Source organism: Euprymna scolopes, chromosome 14, assembly GCF_053919585.1.
Source record: "Euprymna scolopes isolate OS-2025 chromosome 14, ASM5391958v1, whole genome shotgun sequence".
NCBI classification, from domain to species: Eukaryota; Metazoa; Mollusca; class Cephalopoda; order Sepiida; family Sepiolidae; genus Euprymna; species Euprymna scolopes.
In genome coordinates, this window is record NC_136495.1 from 7,475,502 (window position 1) to 7,494,295 (window position 18,794).

An 18,794-nucleotide genomic window follows, 5' to 3' on the forward strand; every position below is an offset into this window, starting at 1 on the left:
TATTTTCTTACCCATGTATGTTTGATAAAAAAATTTGTTTTTTTTATGTAAATACAATTTTTGGTTGTAAAGTTTGTTTTAATAAATTATATGAAGTTGTTATTAACTTGATCTGTGATTATGGCAAGATTTAGTTGTGTGTATTGAAATTATTTGAACTTGTGTCCGATTTGGTCAATGTCTGATGAGAAATGGCATTGTTTGAAGATGCTTTTGCATTCATTATGATGAAATCGTGCACTAAAGCGCTATCAAAAAACATTTATAGAGAAGGCGTCAGGTGTAGTTTTGGCAAATTCCAGGAAGTATGATGAATTTTAAAGGATGTCTCGACAGTTTACAAGTGCAATTTGCTCCATGTTTCAACAATTCTAACCATGAAAAAATGTTTCTGAACATCAATATAGAGATGTGTAATTTTCTGACTTTCTAAGCATATGTCCATGTGTGTTGGACACATGAAGAGCAAAGAAACAAAAAAAAAAAAAGGTCAGCATGTGGTATATATTAAAAAACAAAACAAAAAACATCCAGAAGTTTTGAACTGGGTCCAACAAATGGAGACTGAAAAAAAGAAATATATTTTTTAAACAATTAAAATCTTTGATGGCAGGTGCAAGTGTGTGGAGCAGTGTTTGCTTTGGCTAACAACTGGAGAAACTCAACCATGCTGCTGAGATACTACCAATGCCCCCACCCCTCAAGTGTTAGGAATAACAAAGGAGGAAATAAACTGATCAGTACAAAGTTTATAAAAGATGAGTTTAGTAGAAAGACAATGCAGGAAGTTGTTCACAAAGGAACACAAAAGAAAGCTAAAATAGGATTTTTAATCAAGGTGTGAATAGAAACTTTTGGTGTATTGATAATATTTTTTCATTCCGTGAACATAGTCAGGATGAAAAAGATTGGACATACAGGTCATATATTTGGAGTTGGTTTATGGACAGTTTTAAGAGTAGCAGTGAATTTTATGACCGGGACAATTTATGGGCCATCTTGAGTTTGCAACAATTTTTTATTCCATTTTCACTCCAAACAAGGCACAGTGCCACTTTGATGTAGGGGGCTACTATCGGGGCCGTAAGTTGCAGGGATACTATGTAGGGAGTTGAGCAGCAAGATGTCTGTTCACATTATATTTGAACTTCTGCATGTCAGTATAGTTGGGAAAGCAGGAATCCGGAAGGGAGTTACAAAGTCTAACAGTTCTGGTGAAGAAATTAAAGTAGGTTTTCTTGCATCTAGGGATCGCAACTATGTAGGGGTGGGATTTTGCTGTTTGTCGGCATTTACACTGAGGGAGGGACAAGGACTTATAGTTAATCAGAGCATCCACCATTAAAATACTTGTAGAACAGGCAGAGCAATGCAACATTTAGTCGATTGGTCAGAGGTTGAAGCTTAGATGACAGTTCAGGACCTATTAGGTTGGCAACTCTCTTTTGAACCCTGTCCAGGAGCGAGAGACTAGTAGTAGATACACCAGCCCAAATGTGACAATACTCCATACATGGGTGAATGGTGATCTTGTAGTGGTAAAAGATACTTTCAAGCGTAAATAACATTCTAGCAGGGTAGAGAGAGCCTATCTTCCTCGCAGCAGCCCTGGCAATTGAGGACAGTTTCCAATTTGGGGAGTAGAAAGCAGGTTGTGGCTTGAAGCCAATCAGGATGAGCTGGTCGATTAACAAACACGGCTTTAGCAGAAGAGACAGATGTAGGCCTTAGTGTTATTTACTGTGATGGTGTCCCACATGCACCCAGAACCCAACTGGAATATACAGAATGTATTTTGTTTAGAGTTGTTGTATTAGATTTTTTATACAGTCGCCAGTCAAGAGATGATGACATGGTCAGAACTAGGGGTAGGAGAGGATGAGAGGAAGAGGATGGAAACAATGTTCAAGGTGACGAGATTGTTGCCACATACTGGATGACGACTTTAACTCTAAACTCTGATCTCGATTATCTCAGTAATTTGTCGCTCGCATTCGTCCGTCCCAATTGGGAGATCTTGAAAAAACAACTTCTTTGAATTGGACAGTGAACACTAAAATATATGAATTTAAAATGGAAAGGAAAAAAACAATGATTTGTTTGTTCCATGGGTTTTATTCAAGAGATTGTAGGTTTGAATATATTTTTTCTGTTTTCAAATGTGAAGTAATTCTTTTTGGCTTCCAGTTATAGTTATTTCATTCATAAACTAGTGGTATTATACTTTGGTTTCGAGATAATATTGTGTCATCAGGAGAGAATACATGTGTAATAATAATATCAGCCTCTACTTCATTGATGAGAGGACCTATTATCTTATTAAGATAATAGGCCCTCTCATCAATGAAGTAGAGGCTGATACACAGAAAAGGTGTTGAAAGGTTGGTCCTGAAAATTGAAAAAATTTTCAAATGTTTGATTAAAATAGTACTTTGAACAATGTTTAAATGAAAAAATAAAATGCTCTTTAAATACATGAATATATATTTGCTATTACATATGTGTGCCGATCATAGCTCGTATGGTCCAGGGATTTATCAGCACCCACATGTAATAAAATTAAAACAAAAGAAAAAGATTTAACGAAAAAGAAATTTATTTAAAAATAAACTAACAAGAAAAAACAAAAGAAAAGATTACCATGTTTGAAGGGCGACAACTCGCTAATAAATTGTCTCCCTTAGATCATAAAGATCGTAATTCTTAATGTATTGTTTTGAAATGTTTTGTTTAGTGTATTTTTATATGTATATGTGTTTCGGTCAACAAACTCAAAGAATAAATAAAAACTTTACCAGAATCCAGACAGCCAGTTCTTCAGTGAGGTTTTTGTTTTTACGGCCTTATGTGGAAGCCGGAATTCGGACGTTGGTTGCCTCTTTTTGCATCCCAAAATATGTCACGAACTTGTTTTTACGGCCTTATGTGGAAGCCGGAATTCTGACGTTGGTTGCCTCTTTTTTCATCCCAAAATATGTCACGAACTGACTTTACCCACCAATAGCGTTTCTTTTATATGAGTTTTAAAAGGAACTTCCTGGAACCTTCTAGAGACTCAAAAAAAGGAGCAAAAAGGCGTTCTACGCCTTTTTATATTTATAGACGCCGATTATTATTTATTTTTATGAATAACGACATTCTAGAAACATCCTTATGTTTTAATTAATATATCAATAAACATATTTATATATTATAAGAAATATTTATATATTTCTTAATCCAATCATAGGAGAGAATATGTTCTCCTATGACATTTGCATTAAAATCAGAATATTAGTATTGCCCGTTTTAGACCAGTGAGACAGATATAAATAGGCTGAAGAGTGCAATATAAGTAATCTGATGTTAATTTCCTTTTGAATTTGTATTTGAAACCGATGGTACTGATGTCGTTTCATCTTCTATAGCACAGATACAAATAAATATTACCTTATTTAAAAAATTTTTTTTTATAGAGCACTCTACTGGGGTTCTCTCCCACTAACTTTACATAAAATATATATCTATATATATATATATATATATTTATTTATGTCTCCGCAGTAGAGTGAAAAGCATATCTTATTTTTCTTTTATTAATATTATTGGAATTTTTTCCTTTTTTCCTTGTACACATTTTTGTGAATTATTCCATGGATTTCTGCCTTTGGATTATTATGGACCATCTTCTTCCAATTACAGGATTTCCTTGGATTTTACTTGTGCAAATGGAAATTCAATTAACTTTCTTGAAGTTATATATTTGGATTTTACCGTCACTGGATTATTTATCTTCCACCAGACTATCCATTCATGTGTAATCACCTTTTTCTTCACCATATTCCCTCTGCTTCACTTTTTTTGTTATCAAGTAAGATCTTTGACTTACTTGTTGTTTCATCAAATACTTTTGTATGCAAAATCCGATCCCGCATTTTGCTAATTCCTACACTCTGATGAGAAGGAAAGTATTTCTTCGAAACTCTGCGGACTAAGGACTATCCACTTATCTAGTGTTTCCTTTTCAGATTAAACATGTTTTTAACTCATTTCAAAGTGTTTTTTAACATGTTTTATTAAGTGTTTGCTCATATATATATATATATATATATATATATATAACATGCAAAATAATAAACTAACTGTATTTAACTGGGTGAGACATAAACAGGAATGACTTCACATTTTATACAATTTTCTTTTTTGTTTTGCAGAACTTGCAGAAACTGAGCAATATAATGGCTTTTGGGGAAATTCATTTGGTCAACCATGGCATTGGTTTAAAGAACGACGTCGCGCTACCAGTGTTGCTCTTCATGCTTACCTCACTTACGTCACCCTTCCTTGGTATCGAATTATTGCTGGTCAGTCAGAAGAATTCTTTTATCTTATTCATTCTTTTCTTTATTTTTTTCTTGGAAATGAAATGTCACCGAATCTGCTATCTTTGTAGATCTGTCGTAGTTGTTGTAAGGAAAAGAAATATTAACTCTTTTTCCTCTAGATTTTTCTTTTTTTGTATGTTACCTAGATGTGCATAAATTGTGTTCAATACATCAAAGCTAATCATTTACAATAATTAATTTATTTCAGTATTAAATAGCTTAAAAGGGGTTGATATTCCATCATATTTGGTATATTATGCCAACAGCATTTGCCCTTGTGAGGTTGAACCAGCTACCTCTGAAGGAAGATTTTTCTAGGGAATATCGAATTAACAATTGGCTCTCAGTCGGTTTTTTATTTGGTTATAACGTCCATTTTTATATGAAGACCTGTGTAGGATGGTTTAACAGATTGATTTCCAAACTAACCTATCACTGCCCAGGTCTTTATTTATCCCTCTTTCTCTCATCCATTTTTACCAATTCCTCCTATATTTTCTTTGGCCTTCATCTTTGAACTCTACCTGCTACCTCCACTGTTCTACAGCCATTAAACCAAGAACTCTCCATTCTTTCAATGCAACCAAACTATTCTTTTTTTTTTTCTGGGCACATCTTTGTTTGAAATCATCGGAACTAAGTCTTTAAGACACCTCACATTATCATTCTCAGAAACTGAAAATATACTCGTGCATCGAAATCGGTAAATAATTCCAAGCTTACTACATGTTTTATTGAAAGTAATATTTTTTTTTGTATGAATTTTGAAGATTTATGGGAAAAAAATGAAATTTTAAAGGAATTTTTTTACCTGTATATTCCAAACTGTCAACTGAGCATTTTGAATACGATGCTAGAATGTGTGACATGATTAAAAAAAAAAAAAAAAAAAAAAAAAAAAAAAAAAGCAATAAAAACAGGGATATGCATCAGTCATATTTTTCATTAACATGTGAACTGGAAACATTTCATATAATTTAAGTCATATTTTTCATTAACATGTGAACTGGAAACATTTCATATAATTTAAGTCATATTTTTCATTAACATGTGAACTGGAAACATTTCATATAATTTAAGTCATATTTTTCATTAACATGTGAACTGGAAACATTTCATATAATTTAAGTCATATTTTCTTGGTGAATAAATAAAAAAAATAAGTCGTATTTTAGTTTTGTATTCAATTATATTCCTCTTTCAAAATTTGTTTTCTGTTCTGTGCTAAGTTGGAGAAATCCTTTTTGACTGAGGCAGTCATGGAAGAGTTTTTTAACCATGGAAAAATCACTCAAAAGATGTACGTCTTGTACGATTCATGGAAAATCCATCAATTTTAATTATATTGTGAATAGAAACTTTTGGTGTATTATTGATTATACTTTTTCATTCCATGAGCATAGTCAGGATGAAAGGTTAAGAAACTAAAACATTTGAGGGTCAGTTTTGTATATCTAGAATTGAACATGGTTTATATTTTAAGAATTAAAGCATTACTAAGAATATTATGTAAAACATAATCTCTGTAGTTTAAAGTTTTATTTTTTCAACTGAAATGTTTTATTGAACAGAGAAATAGGAGATGGTACGTTTGTTTTACTGTTCATTAATTGTATTCAAATATTCCATCAATAGAATTATAGCCATTGGACCAAAGAATTGTAAAAATAAGATCCTAAGCAGAAGGGAATGATCTGTGTTTACTTTGGAAACTTATATTGGGTGAAAGATGTTACAAGATAAGAAAATAAAATGATAAAAGCTTGAAAAATGTTTCCAATGAAGAGGTTTTGGTGATTGTAAGAAGAGTGGTAGTAATTTTTTGAGCGAGTGAACGTTATGACAACTGTTTTGTGAAAGTCAGGTAAGTTGGCATTAATGTAGAAAATTCCGAAATCGAATGAAACTGATTGGAAACATGCATCAGATATTGGAATTATGGTTTATTGTCCTCTGGTGATTGAATTTAGAGGAGAAAAAAAAAATCAACATATTAGTATACACTTACTGTCCGAAATGACTGAAAAGAATTATGCTTCATCAGTATTCTCTCTCTAATATATAAAATTATGAGATGAAATGTACTGAGCAGATATTACACTTTGCTCTTACCTAAAAGGTCAAGGAAAAGTCTATTTAATAAGTAACCATTTTGAAATAATATCAAGTGCAAGAATTGGTTATATAAACATGTCATTTACACTATTAGCCTTGGGAAATGCATGAATCTATTTTTTCTCTACCTTGGAACAAACACTCACCTCATCTTTTTTTTTTTTGCAAATAAAATGTTCAAACCTTAAAGTGGATTTAAATGTGTAGTTATATAATGATTCTGCATTATATTTTTCTTTTGTCAGTTTAAAGAAATTAATGCTTTTTGTTTTACTGGTTAATGTTAACCTTGGATTCCTAACAAGATCTAATTATTTTTACAGCACTGTTTGATGCAATTTATTCAACAAATAATAGCCTGCGAGTTGAGCAATGAATCCCACTTAATTGTGGCCTAAGTTTTGAACAAGATTAAATAGAAACGCTTAGTATTGTTTGCATTCCACTACCTCCTCTTGAAGTGGTTGAAATATATCCTCCTTCAATGGCACTCCATTGAAGGGATACCTGTATGAAGACAAGTTGATAGCGAAGCAAGGGTTGCACAATCACATCCATATTTTATTATTGCTTAACTCCATTGGTTAAGAGGAAATCCAAAACAACCACTGCTAGGATAAGCAGAGAAGAACTGGTATGTTCACGATTTCCGTCTCCTCATAGCCTCATTTCCCAACCATGGTTTGAATCCAGTCTATCCTACTACTTGTAGCTTTGGTGGTACTTTCCATCTGTCAAACATTATACCATGTAGCTGCTTCCTGGATGACTACAATATGGTTGTGTTCAAGATGAATGTCAGGCTGTCTTTAAGTAATTAAATCCTGCATTGTTTCCACTCATTTTACAACCTCCTTGTAATATTCTTCATCATTGCTAAATCGCACTCTCATTAACCCTTATCCTCGAATGGCCTTTGGCCTTGGTAAGTGGTGCCTGTTGCAGGATTCGCAAAATACTTAGACATAAATCTTTGCTTTTATTAGTTATCGTTTCTTCCTCTCTTCTCAAAATAGTTCCAAACTTTTACTATTTTGCAGATGATAGCATTTTCACGTCTGCACCTGCAAAATTTTGGAAACCGGCAAAATGAGAATTAGTGGAAATTAAAGACACAGTTTAGTCCAAAATTCTGCAATTTTATAAAAAAATGTTTTAATTCTGTAAGTTACGGCAGTCTTATTTCTTTTTGTCTTGCTTTTTTATTTTTGAAATGTTTTTTCTTTACTTAGTTCTTGCTCTCGTATCAGACTAGTTTTGAGTGATAAAAATATTTTCCTGTTGTATCAAGATTAGTAATGTGTTTGTAAAAATTAGCTTTAAAATGGAAATTTCCACATAAGCAGAAAAGTGGAAATTTTCGTTAAAAGTTAAGTTTAGAATTAGAACTGTGTGTCGGGATATTACATCATAGAAAAGAAGTTTGAACTAACATGAAGCATAGAAGCTAATCAAATTTTTTTTTCTTTTTTCTTGCAAAAAGGGTGATTGTGCTTTAGAATAGCTTTTCCCTCCCTGATGGAGGTCCTTCTCTATTATATAAAAGGAACTCTGTGTGAGTTTGCTTCCTATGAACTCGGAAACTGCTGCACCGATTCTTTTATTTTATTTATTTATTTTTTAAATTTTACATAAACGTACTTGATGAATCTGGAAGTGTTCTTACATAGGTTTTGTATTGAAATACATTCGATAAGTGTCAATATCTAAAAAATCTGATTAAAGAAGGGGAGTTTGATTTTGACCAAAGTTAACTTTTACAGGGTGACCCCAAAAAAAAACAAAAGCTAAATGGAGACCATCTAGAATATATGCTGTAGAACGGAGAAAAAAGGCCAAAGACCCTAGTGTTTTGATGTGATGTTTTGAATATAATAAACTAATTATGACCAAAGTTTCATTTCATTCAGACAAAACACTAAGAAACAGGGCCTAATTAGAGCTGGGGCCCGTTTTTTTTTTGGGGGGGGGGTCACCCTGTATACATTCATAAGTGCATTTGAGAAGTTTTATCACTGCATAAGCAGAAAGTGTAGATTCTTTTATAAGACGGGGAGGGGTGGGAGTGAAATGAATGTTTCTTTTTAGAGCACAATTGAACCATGATACTTGACTTGTGCATTTTAAACTTAAAGTGAAGCCATTATTTACAAATAATTTTATAAAATCAACAATAGATTCTCCACAGTGCAATGTAGACTACAGTGTATTGTGGATTGTCACTGTGAGGAGGTATGTAAAGCTTCCTCCTGGTACACTATGGGATGGGTGCCTAACTAGAGCAGGCAATTAATCGATTTGATTAAAAAAAAGGTTAATTTTACCGATTTCGATGACAAAAGTATAGAAGGGTGGAATATGTTTTTGTTTTTTTTTTAATCCTCATTCCATCTGACAACGTTGTGTGTGTGTGTGTGTGTGTGTGTGTGTGTGTGTATATATATGCATATATATATACTGGAAAATGGTAATAAAAGCATTGCTAAGCCTTAATAACTTTGTGTTATCATTTTAAATGACTGCAATAAGAGAGAAAAAAACAGGGACATCACTATCCATTGAGCAGCAATTTGTCATGTCACCAAGACTTGACTGTGTACTACAAAACGATGGAAATATTTTATTACTCTTTAGCATCAAAAAATTATTCAATCACACCATCATCTAATCTTGCTGATTGGTCATCACCTTTTCACCCTGACTACCTTTCTTTCTTGATTATTTCTCCATTTTCTCATTTTGGAATATTTGTTCTTTTTTGTTTTTATTGTGTTTTTTTTTCATTCTCTCCTTAGAATATGTTTTGATCATTACTTGAATTGACACGAGAACCTCCAATAATGTGTGTTTGTTTATCTCTTTTTTATTTAATATTTTAGGTAAAAATTATTAATTTGGCGCATTTTTTAAATTAAAATAGTCATATTCAGTTTGTGTTGGACAGCTTTTAAAAATTGACTTTCTAACTTTCTTTTATCATTTTTTAAATCCTCATCATTTTTTAAATCCTCATCCTCACTCCCATGTTTTCCTTATTCTTCCTCTCAATCGATACTGTTGCCGCAATTGTTTTACATCTACCAAGCCAAGAACTCTCGTTCTTTCTCCATAACCAAACCAACAAAGTCTTCTGTTCTTCAAAGTACTTTTTTTTTTTTTTTTTTTTTTCTTTTTTTTTTTTACATGGAGTTCACCACTTATCAAGGCCCAATGGCCACTCAGGGATAAGGGTTATTGTGTGTACGGTAATCAAAGGGATAGTGTAGCAATAGTATTGGAGAATTGGTAAGGTGCCATTACCTGGGGGGGGCGGTTCATCAGGAATTTGTTTGTGTTGGGCTTGAAGACATCCAGGTTGAAGTCTGGAGGGAAATAGGCAAGCGGAACAGAGTTCCACAGGCATGCAGTTCTAAGAAAGAAGCTTTGTTCATGGTATCTACGTTTTGATTTAGGCACAGATAGGGAGTGGGGAAAATTATTGACGGTAGTTTCAGCTAGTCGGGTGTTTTTTGAGAAAGATTGGCGAGGGGGACCAGAGAATTGAGCTCAGACGAGCAGCTGCCATGGAAATAACGATAGAACAATGACAGGCTCGCTACGTCTCTTCTGTGGGAAAGAGGTTGCAAGGTAGAGAAAAGGGCATCCCCCACCAAGCCACGGAGTCTATTTTGTACTCTGTCAAGGTAGGATTTCCCCCACTCTATATCTGTGCCTAAATAAAAACACGGATTCCATGAACAAAGCTTCTTTCTTATCTTTCTTAGAACTGCATGCTTGTGGAACTCTGTTCCGTCTGCCTGCTTCCCACCGGACTACAACTTGGATGTCTTCAAGTCCAACGTTAACAAATGCCTAATGAACCGCCCCCTTAAGTAAACACTTCATCAAATCTCCACACTAATGTAATGTACTTGCAATAACCCTTATCCCTGAGTGGCTTCCGGGCCTTGATAAGTGGTGATCACTGTGTAAAAAAAAAAAAAAGGGGGGGGGGATAGGCTGTTTTTTGCAGCCGCCGCCCAGATGTGGCAGCAGTACTCCATCTTTGGACGTACTTGGCTCTTATATAGATAGAGAATTGCATCATTAGTGAGATATCTTCTGGAGCGGTAGAAGGATCCCACCATTTTCCCAGCGACCTTGGCCACAGACTTGATGTATGTCTTCCATTTAAGATCAGGAGTAAAGGTCAAACCCAGGAGCTTATCAAATCCTGGGGCCTCCCTTAGGCGAGAGCCATCCATTTCAATTGATGCTAGATGGGGATCAGAGCGTTTATGATGTAGATAGGAGCTTGGTCTTAGATGCATTAACGGTAACCAGCCACCTCTTTCCCCACTGTACCACGCACTCAAGATCAGAGGAGAGAGAATCAGAGAGAACATCATCATTTACGGCCTTTGATGTGTTGCCATAGATGGTCGTGTCATCAGCATAGATGTCAACGAAAGATTTTAGTATGTGTTTTGGGAGATCATTGATGTAGATCAGGAAGAGAGTTGGGCCCAGTATGGACCCCTGAGGGACTCTAGCATTAATACTGTGGGCCTCTGATTTCTGCCCATCAACCACTACTCTTATGAGCCTATCAGATAGAAATGATTTAATGATAGAGAAAACATTTCCAGTTATACCATAGCTGGAAATCTTGTGTAGTAGGCCTTTATGCCAAACCTTATCGAAGGCCTTTGATATGTCTAGAGCAATTGCCCTAAAAATGAAGCCTTTGTCAAGAGATTCGCTAATCCTATGAGATATAACCGTTAGCACATCTGCTGTAGATCTAGCAGAGCGGAAACCATATTGCGTGTCGTTAAGGCTATTTCTGTTGAGGTGGTTGACTACTTCTCTATTTATTGTGGATTCCAGCAACTTACTCATGACACACAGGAGACTTATTGGTCTGTACTGAAAGGGGGATGACTTATCACCTGAATTCTTAAATACAGAGCATACTGATGAGGTTTTCCAGGGTGTTGGAAAGCACTTCTTCTTAAGGCAACGCTTAAACAGTTTGGAAAGTATGGGGGCAAGTTCTGGTTGTAATTTTTTTAACACTATAATTGGAATACTGTCGGGACCAGTTGTTTTACTGGAGTCAAGGTTCTTGATTAGCTTGGCGATCTCATGCACAGATATTTGTATGTTGCATAGCGTGTTGTCTGTTATAGGAGGGAATATGAGGAGTTGATGCCCTTCGTCACACAGGTAGAATTTGCCGCAAAGTTTTTGGCAAATAGTTTGGCCTTGTCAGATGCTGTCGAGATGACCTCTGGTCCATTGATAATGGTTGAGATAGAGCGCACGTTTCTGTTCAAGATCCTATTTGCCAGAACTGGTGGGAACCAAGCCGCTGCTCAACTACTTTGGACTTAACGGATTGCGCATATAGTTCTCTTGCATTTTTTATTACTCTTTTACAATGGTTGCTGGCGGTTCTGAAAGCAGCTTTAGTTTCAGTGCATCTATTACGTTGGTAGCTATGGAAAAAGTGATTTCTGTGTGCGATGGCAGCAGCACATTTTGGGGAGAACCATGGCTGGCTGTTAGGTTTTTGTTGGAATTTTTTAGATGGTATGAATTGGCTTATGCCTACAATTAACCATTCGGTCTGATCTGATACTATAGAGGACACATCCTTTTTAAACATGGAATGGAGAGGGAGATCAGATATGAATGTATGGAAGCTATCTCAGTCCACCATAGAGTATCGGTATACTGTACGGTGGAGAGGTACGTCTGTAGATTTATTATATTTCATTTTTATCATAACTGATACGACGCAGTGGTCGGAGGATCCCAGAGGAGATAGAATGGAACATGAGCATAGCTCAGGGGAAGTGGATAGAAAAAGGTCTAGGAGGCTTGCGAACTGACCGGTACTATCGGGCACACGGGTGGGCTCGTGGACAATCTGAGTGAGGTCATAGGCAATGGCAAAATCATGACAGAACCTCCCCTCCTCATCAGTCTTATTTGAGTGGGTCAGCCATTCCACATTATGGACATTGAAGTCACCGCAAATGTGAATGTTAGCCGAGGGATGAGCAGACAGGATGTGGTCAATTTTCTCTGATATACTCTTAAAGACAGTAACTCCACTGTTGTGGAGGCGATACAGGGCAAATATAAATGCGGTGGTGTAAGCAAGTGCAACCCGGAAGCACATATAAGGTAGATTAGGGTCTTCTCTGGAGATATCCCTGCCACATGGGAAGCCGTCTTTAATGTAGGCACATATTCCATGCCCGTGGCGATCTTGGGGGTCAGATTTAGATGTTAGGTTAGAGTATCCTTTAATTATGAACTCATCTAGGGAGGTGGTCGGCCCTATTCCAGTTTCGCTTAGAAAGAATGTCACGTTTCATCTCCTGTAATTGAGTTTCAACCTCTGGTAGGTTAGAACGTAGACCCGTGATGTTGGAGAAGGAGATATGGTAGTAGGGGTCTATGTAGGAGGATGGGATTCTAGGTTTATTCATGCTTTCTTTTTTGAGATATTTCATGTTGAGGGTTTTGGGTTTTGGTCAGTATACTTGGTTAGAGCAAAACAGAGAGGGAAAGTAAGAGAGGAAAGACGGGAAAAAAAATTTTTTTTTTTTTGTAGCACATGATAAGGTAAAGCCGTAACAATTACCCACTAGTATGGCATCGAGAGGCCCCACCAGAGACTACTACATGGTCCAGAATCCATTCACCAAATGGCAATACAGCAGCCCCAGTACTTTGCACCTGCTGATAGGACAGCCTCCTTATGTTATATAGGGGTTTCATTAAAAGAGTCTTAGAGAGTTAGAGAGAGATGTTGTAGTAGAGAGAGGGATGTTGTTGTAAGGGAGATTGTTTGTTTTATGACGCGATTTATATTTATTTTAAAATGTTCATTACTTAGAAGTGTTGATATGAGAAGCTCTTAAAGTGAGGAGATAGTGTTCAGACAGTCTTAGTGTAGATATGAGATGTGTATGTCATGACATTTTATAACACAGACGTATAGACATATAATAACAATTCACTTTACCGTTTGGTAATTTCACAACACAAAGACGATGTTTTATAAAAACACATGATGGGTTTATTTCTTCTCACGACCGGCCGTGGTTTTCATCATCAAGAATTCAAAGTGACCGTCTCGCTTCTAGACGTTCGAATGACAAACTGCAGACTATCGTCTGTCGTTCTCAAAAACCCTCTGAGTTTCTCCCAGTTTCTCCTTAGTTTCTAACTATCTCTAGAACTTTCTATTTTCCATGATGTCATACACACGTGTTCTGGACATACGTGTCCAAAACTTTTCCTTTGTTTACAAAAGGAATTTTAACCTATACTCAGTAACCTATATTTCCAATATGTTAAAAACTTGTTTATTAAATTATCTTGTAGCTGCATTCTTTCAATTGAATTTTCATAACAAAATTGACAGTGCACATTCTTTTCTTGAAACTATTTTATCTCTAAGCTGTTTTACATTCCATTTTCTAATTCTCACACGTAATCTATTTCTAAACCTAAATTACGAGGTTCGAATTTCGTCTATTGCTATATCATTTTCATTTTAACTAAATCTCTATATTTTTATACTTACATGAAAAGGGAACAACCCTTATCATGTAACACTTAGTGGTTATTCCAAGGTTCGGGTCCCTGACTATCAGGCGGCAATGTCGGCCCAGATGAAAACGTTTACCTCCAGCACCCTTACTAGTTACATGGCCGCAACGATAGACATAGAGACAGGAAATTTCCGACATCTCAGACTACTGTTCACGAAGTACTACCAACCTGGGAAGCAGCTTTTTCTTCACCCTTTGTCAGAAACATCACTGATTAGAAATGAGGACTGAGGGACAAAAAAGGAGAAGCGAGAGTTACTGGAGCTGCCGATAACACATCCACTGCATTATCTACTCTCCATACTTTGACCAAAGACAAAATAATGCAGGTTGTTAGCAGAACGATGTGAACAATGATGGTCTATATTTTGAAAAATTGTTTATTTCATAACTCCATAGTATTCAAGGTGAAAGATGTGTAATGGTCTCCTACCTGAAAGCGTTGAATATTTTAATTTAAAGAAGCTGAATTATATACATTTAAAAAAACAAAAAAGATTTTTAATTCCTCATTTTTTTTTCTTTATTTTTTTTACATGAATTTTTAAGATGAGGGTTGATGATTTGAATTATTCGGACTACTGTTCGCATCCTGAATGTTATTCTCATAAAGTTTCGGTTGATTAACCTCCAATCCTCTTTTGGTGTATCTTGTTTAACTCTGGAATCTGTACAGAATTTTAAACCATGGAAGACTTTATTTCATCCAAAACGTAGCTTGCTCTCATTCAATCAGTCATGGCTGTGTTCTTGCTATCATTTGGATGGAGGATTAAACCTTCAACCTCTGGAGGAATGTCGCTTAAAACTGATTATACTTAGCACTTATATCCGTTACATCACAGATCAGAACAATAGTCCAAATAATACAAGTGTTTTTGTGAAAAAATTTATTTGTAAATGTTATTTTTTTTTTTACTGTTAAAATTTGATACTCTTTAACGTAATTATCTTTTTTATTTTAATATTTTCAGATGTTCTTGATGCAAAACAGCAACCTGTATTGACTTTCTGAGATTTGGTGCTAGCTTTTATTATCACTTACCATTCCCATGAAACCAATGGTAGGCAAGCCCCGAAAAAAAAAATTTGAAACCGTTACATTCTGGCTCCCTTGGATATTATCGACCAATCAGTCCTATCATTACACCTAAGCACTTTCACTCCAACTTTGGATCCTATTCTAACTTTTTTTTTCTTCTTTTAACGATGCTCCTCCTTCCATCATCAAACACGTCAAAGAATTTTTCAACAATGCTGCTGTCGTTACTCGTAATCTTTGTCACAATTTGAACAATTCGTACAAAATTCATATTGGTGCATTCATAAAAGCGAAACCCCACCTCCCCATCCCACATCTTTTTAAATTTTTTTCTTGGACTGTTTTCGATTGGTCGAGAATTTCTTTTTTGGGGAGAGAAAACCATCAACACTGCTGGATCAACGTTTTTCATCTTGTCCCGGTTGCTAAAAGAAAAATATGATGTTAATTTCTAAAGATAATTTCAAATTAAAGAAAACATGGGAGGGGGGGTTTAAAATCTTGGTCACAACTGATGTCGTCAAATGAAGGATCCTTCGGAGGTGGAAAAAAAACACTTCCTTTTCCACCCACCTATTCGCGTGTTATTTTGTGAGAGTTTTCATTGATTTCATCTGTGGATTTGTGCAACCATCATCACGACTCGTGTCAAGAAGAAAAAAAACAGGAATAAAAATGGACACTAAATTGTGGCATACATTAAATTTGTATACAATACACACTTTAGCTACATTTGTATGAAAGATTTTAACATTTTTTTTTTTATATATATTGCTGGTGCATCTATTCTTTCCTTTGTCCCCCACCTCTCCTCTCCAACTTCTAATGCTTAATGAAGAAAAACTCCATTTCTTTCCCCCTCTCCTGCTGTCCTCAAACTATATATAAAAAAATCATCCTGCTATAAAAAAAAAAATTAAAAACCAGCAAAAAGAAAAACCAACATGGCTTCCATCATTCCTTTCAATTTAAAGATTGAAAAAAAAAAATACCCACCAAAAAATTCTGGACTCTATTTTCTAAGATGATTTAAAAACAATTAAAAAAATTTTAATTTATTTCAGAATATGTCTCTGACAATTGTTGAATAACAAATTTTGTGAAATTTATTGAAAAAAACGTTTAAATATTCAGTTTATATTTAAAATGAATTGCACTGATCCCCCTCCCTCGAATAACTGTTTTGAGTGTGTATAAATAATTTTGTGCTTTGGTTGTGGTTCAACCATTTTAAAAACTTGATAAAATTTGTTGGCTTCGATTCTTGCCCTGAAGTCTTAGCAAATGTCTTTCACACATTCCTCCCTACCCACCAGCCACACTCAGTTTTTTTTTTTTTCTATTTGTTAAATCTGGCAGAACCAGTATTATTTTGGTATGTCTGAAGAATGGCTATCCGGAGAATTTCAGAACTTATGATGTCAGTCTGAATAATGATGGAAAATCCAGTCAGTCCCTAAAAACGTTTAAGATTTGAAAACTATCTCCTCCCACTCCCACCAATCCTGCTTAAGGTTGTTTGTCTAGAAAATTATTTAAAATCCATGACTCGGTAAAATGCCAGACTCAGGATTCTTCATTGGTACTCAAGACTGACTGGGTAAGTATTAAAATCCTTTGGATGCCCATTCCTTACAAATGCCATTATTTTTTTTATTTGCTATTTTGTGAAGCTTAATTCCATTGCAATGTTTTTTGTTAAGTTTTGTGATAAAAAAAAAAAAAAAATTGCTGTTACGTAAGAAAAAAAAAATGAATAAAATGAGTTTATTTGGATAAGAATATTTTTTAAAATCAAAATCAAACTAAATCATTCTCTGGTTAATGGGGGCGGGGGGGGTAACTAATATACACTACACTACTCATGCCATGCGTTTGCTTTGATCTATTTCCTCTGTTCATCCACCCAGATCTACGAAATATCATCTGGTCATTTGATAAAAATCATTACTTCCAACCAATGAAATATTAAAAAGTATGATCGGCTAACGGTTATACTGTGAACTATATATATATATAAAACGACTCCGACACAAACTTGACATAAAAAAAAATATGCATATCAAAATGTACCCTTGTCAAAGTATTAGATGTGATCGCTATGAACTCTGGTCTCTGGACGAGAAGGTTTTGATGTTATTAGGATTCCAAACTTTCATTGACTCCAGGATTAACATCACTGAAGTATTTTGACGCACCCTGTACAGAGGTATAGGAAGGAGACAAAGGTGAATGACTTTATTCAAGATTAATAAGAGAATTGGACCTCCATCCCCTACCAAATAACCACCCAGATCTGTGAAAGATTGTCCAATCATTGGCAAAATAGATCAAAGTATACCAGAGACACGAGTTGTACATCATTTTAAGAAGGTATGTTTAAGTGAATAATTGTTGGCTATGTAGATAAAAAAAAGAATCTGAATCTTTGGACACTGAATGAAAATTCATGATGCTGAAAATTATCGTCTGATCATTCGTACTACCTGTTCACCTGATCCATAAAAATATTAAGTAGTAAAATAAGTGTGGAAGGCTATTCATACGGATATAACACAAGGTTTAGCCATCATTTAGATTGTGCACTGCATCAGTTTGAACGATTGTAGCACTATTCATAATAGTGGGGTTATTTTTAAGGTGAAATTTAAAATCTATTAAAAAAAATAATAATCTGAGTCGCCCATTGAGTTTTTTAATTAAATTGTTAGAATCAAGGGGTGCAGTTGCAAAGCTAGTTAAATCTAAAGACAAAATCCAAAATTATCCTCTTTTATTTAGTGTGTGTGTGTGTGTGTGTATAAAAAGGTACAATCATGTTGACACACCGGTTCTCATCAGATCACCAAAGTTAAGCAACATTGTGCCTGGCTAGTACAAGATGGGTGACCATATGGGAATTCTAGGTGCTGTATGTGCTCTCTGCTTATTTTGTTGTTTCCAGGCGTCCTTAACACCCACTTGCCACTATATATATTTAAAAAAAAAAAAAAAGAAGCTTAATAAATTGTTTAAAACCAGTTGGATTAATTTATCCTTGACAATGAGTCCTGAAGAATTGGAAAGTACTCGGACTTATGATAAATATGGTGATTACATCAGCCAGTTCCCACCAGAAATAAAGACTGTTATTTGGAAGTTGGAAAGGATCGAAAATAGAATTAAGACAAAAAACGTCTATTTTATTTAATGAAATATGCCATATATATATATATATATATATATATATATATATATATAATGTAGTCATTGACATACAGTACTGTTTTGTTGTATCACAACTCCTCAGTGCCGCTAGACTAGCACCTCTCCCAAGCCAAGAATTGAACCTAGAACCATCACGTTAATGAAGAATTTTGGAAACTTTAAAGAGGCTATATAAATATTAATACCGATATTTATATAGGACAGTCCCAACCAGATAAGAAATGCTCACTATTCGAAATAGAGCATCGATATGTGCAGCAAGTTAAAATGTTGCAAGATAAAATGTTGCAACCTTTATTATTCCAAACGAGGGATTCAGATTAGAAATAATTTCCTTTTAATCTGTACCTTTTGTTTTTGAATAATAAAGGTTATAAATTTTATTTTACAAAATTTCAACTTCCTCATGTATAAATCTTTCTCTATTTCCATATCCCACCACAGTTAAATGCA

General features: G+C 34.9%; 1 protein-coding gene across 4 annotated transcripts in view; it reads left to right on the top strand.

Annotated features, from left to right (window-relative positions):
• LOC145292862 (uncharacterized protein KIAA0930 homolog) overlaps positions 1-18,109 on the top strand; it is a 96,022-nt gene extending 77,913 nt beyond the window's left edge. For 2 of the 4 annotated variants that reach the window (XM_080138967.1, XM_080138970.1), the window contains 2 exons: positions 4,194-4,343; positions 7,520-7,642. In XM_080138967.1, the coding sequence (XP_079995093.1) occupies positions 4,194-4,343; positions 7,520-7,572 (203 nt within the window). In that variant the 3' untranslated portion in view covers positions 7,573-7,642. Of the gene's footprint in view, positions 1-4,193; positions 4,344-7,519; positions 7,643-15,066 lie in introns of those variants that run through there. The other 2 variants (XM_080138971.1, XM_080138968.1) reach the window with 2 other exon arrangements.
• Positions 18,110-18,794: the final 685 nt, after the last annotated feature.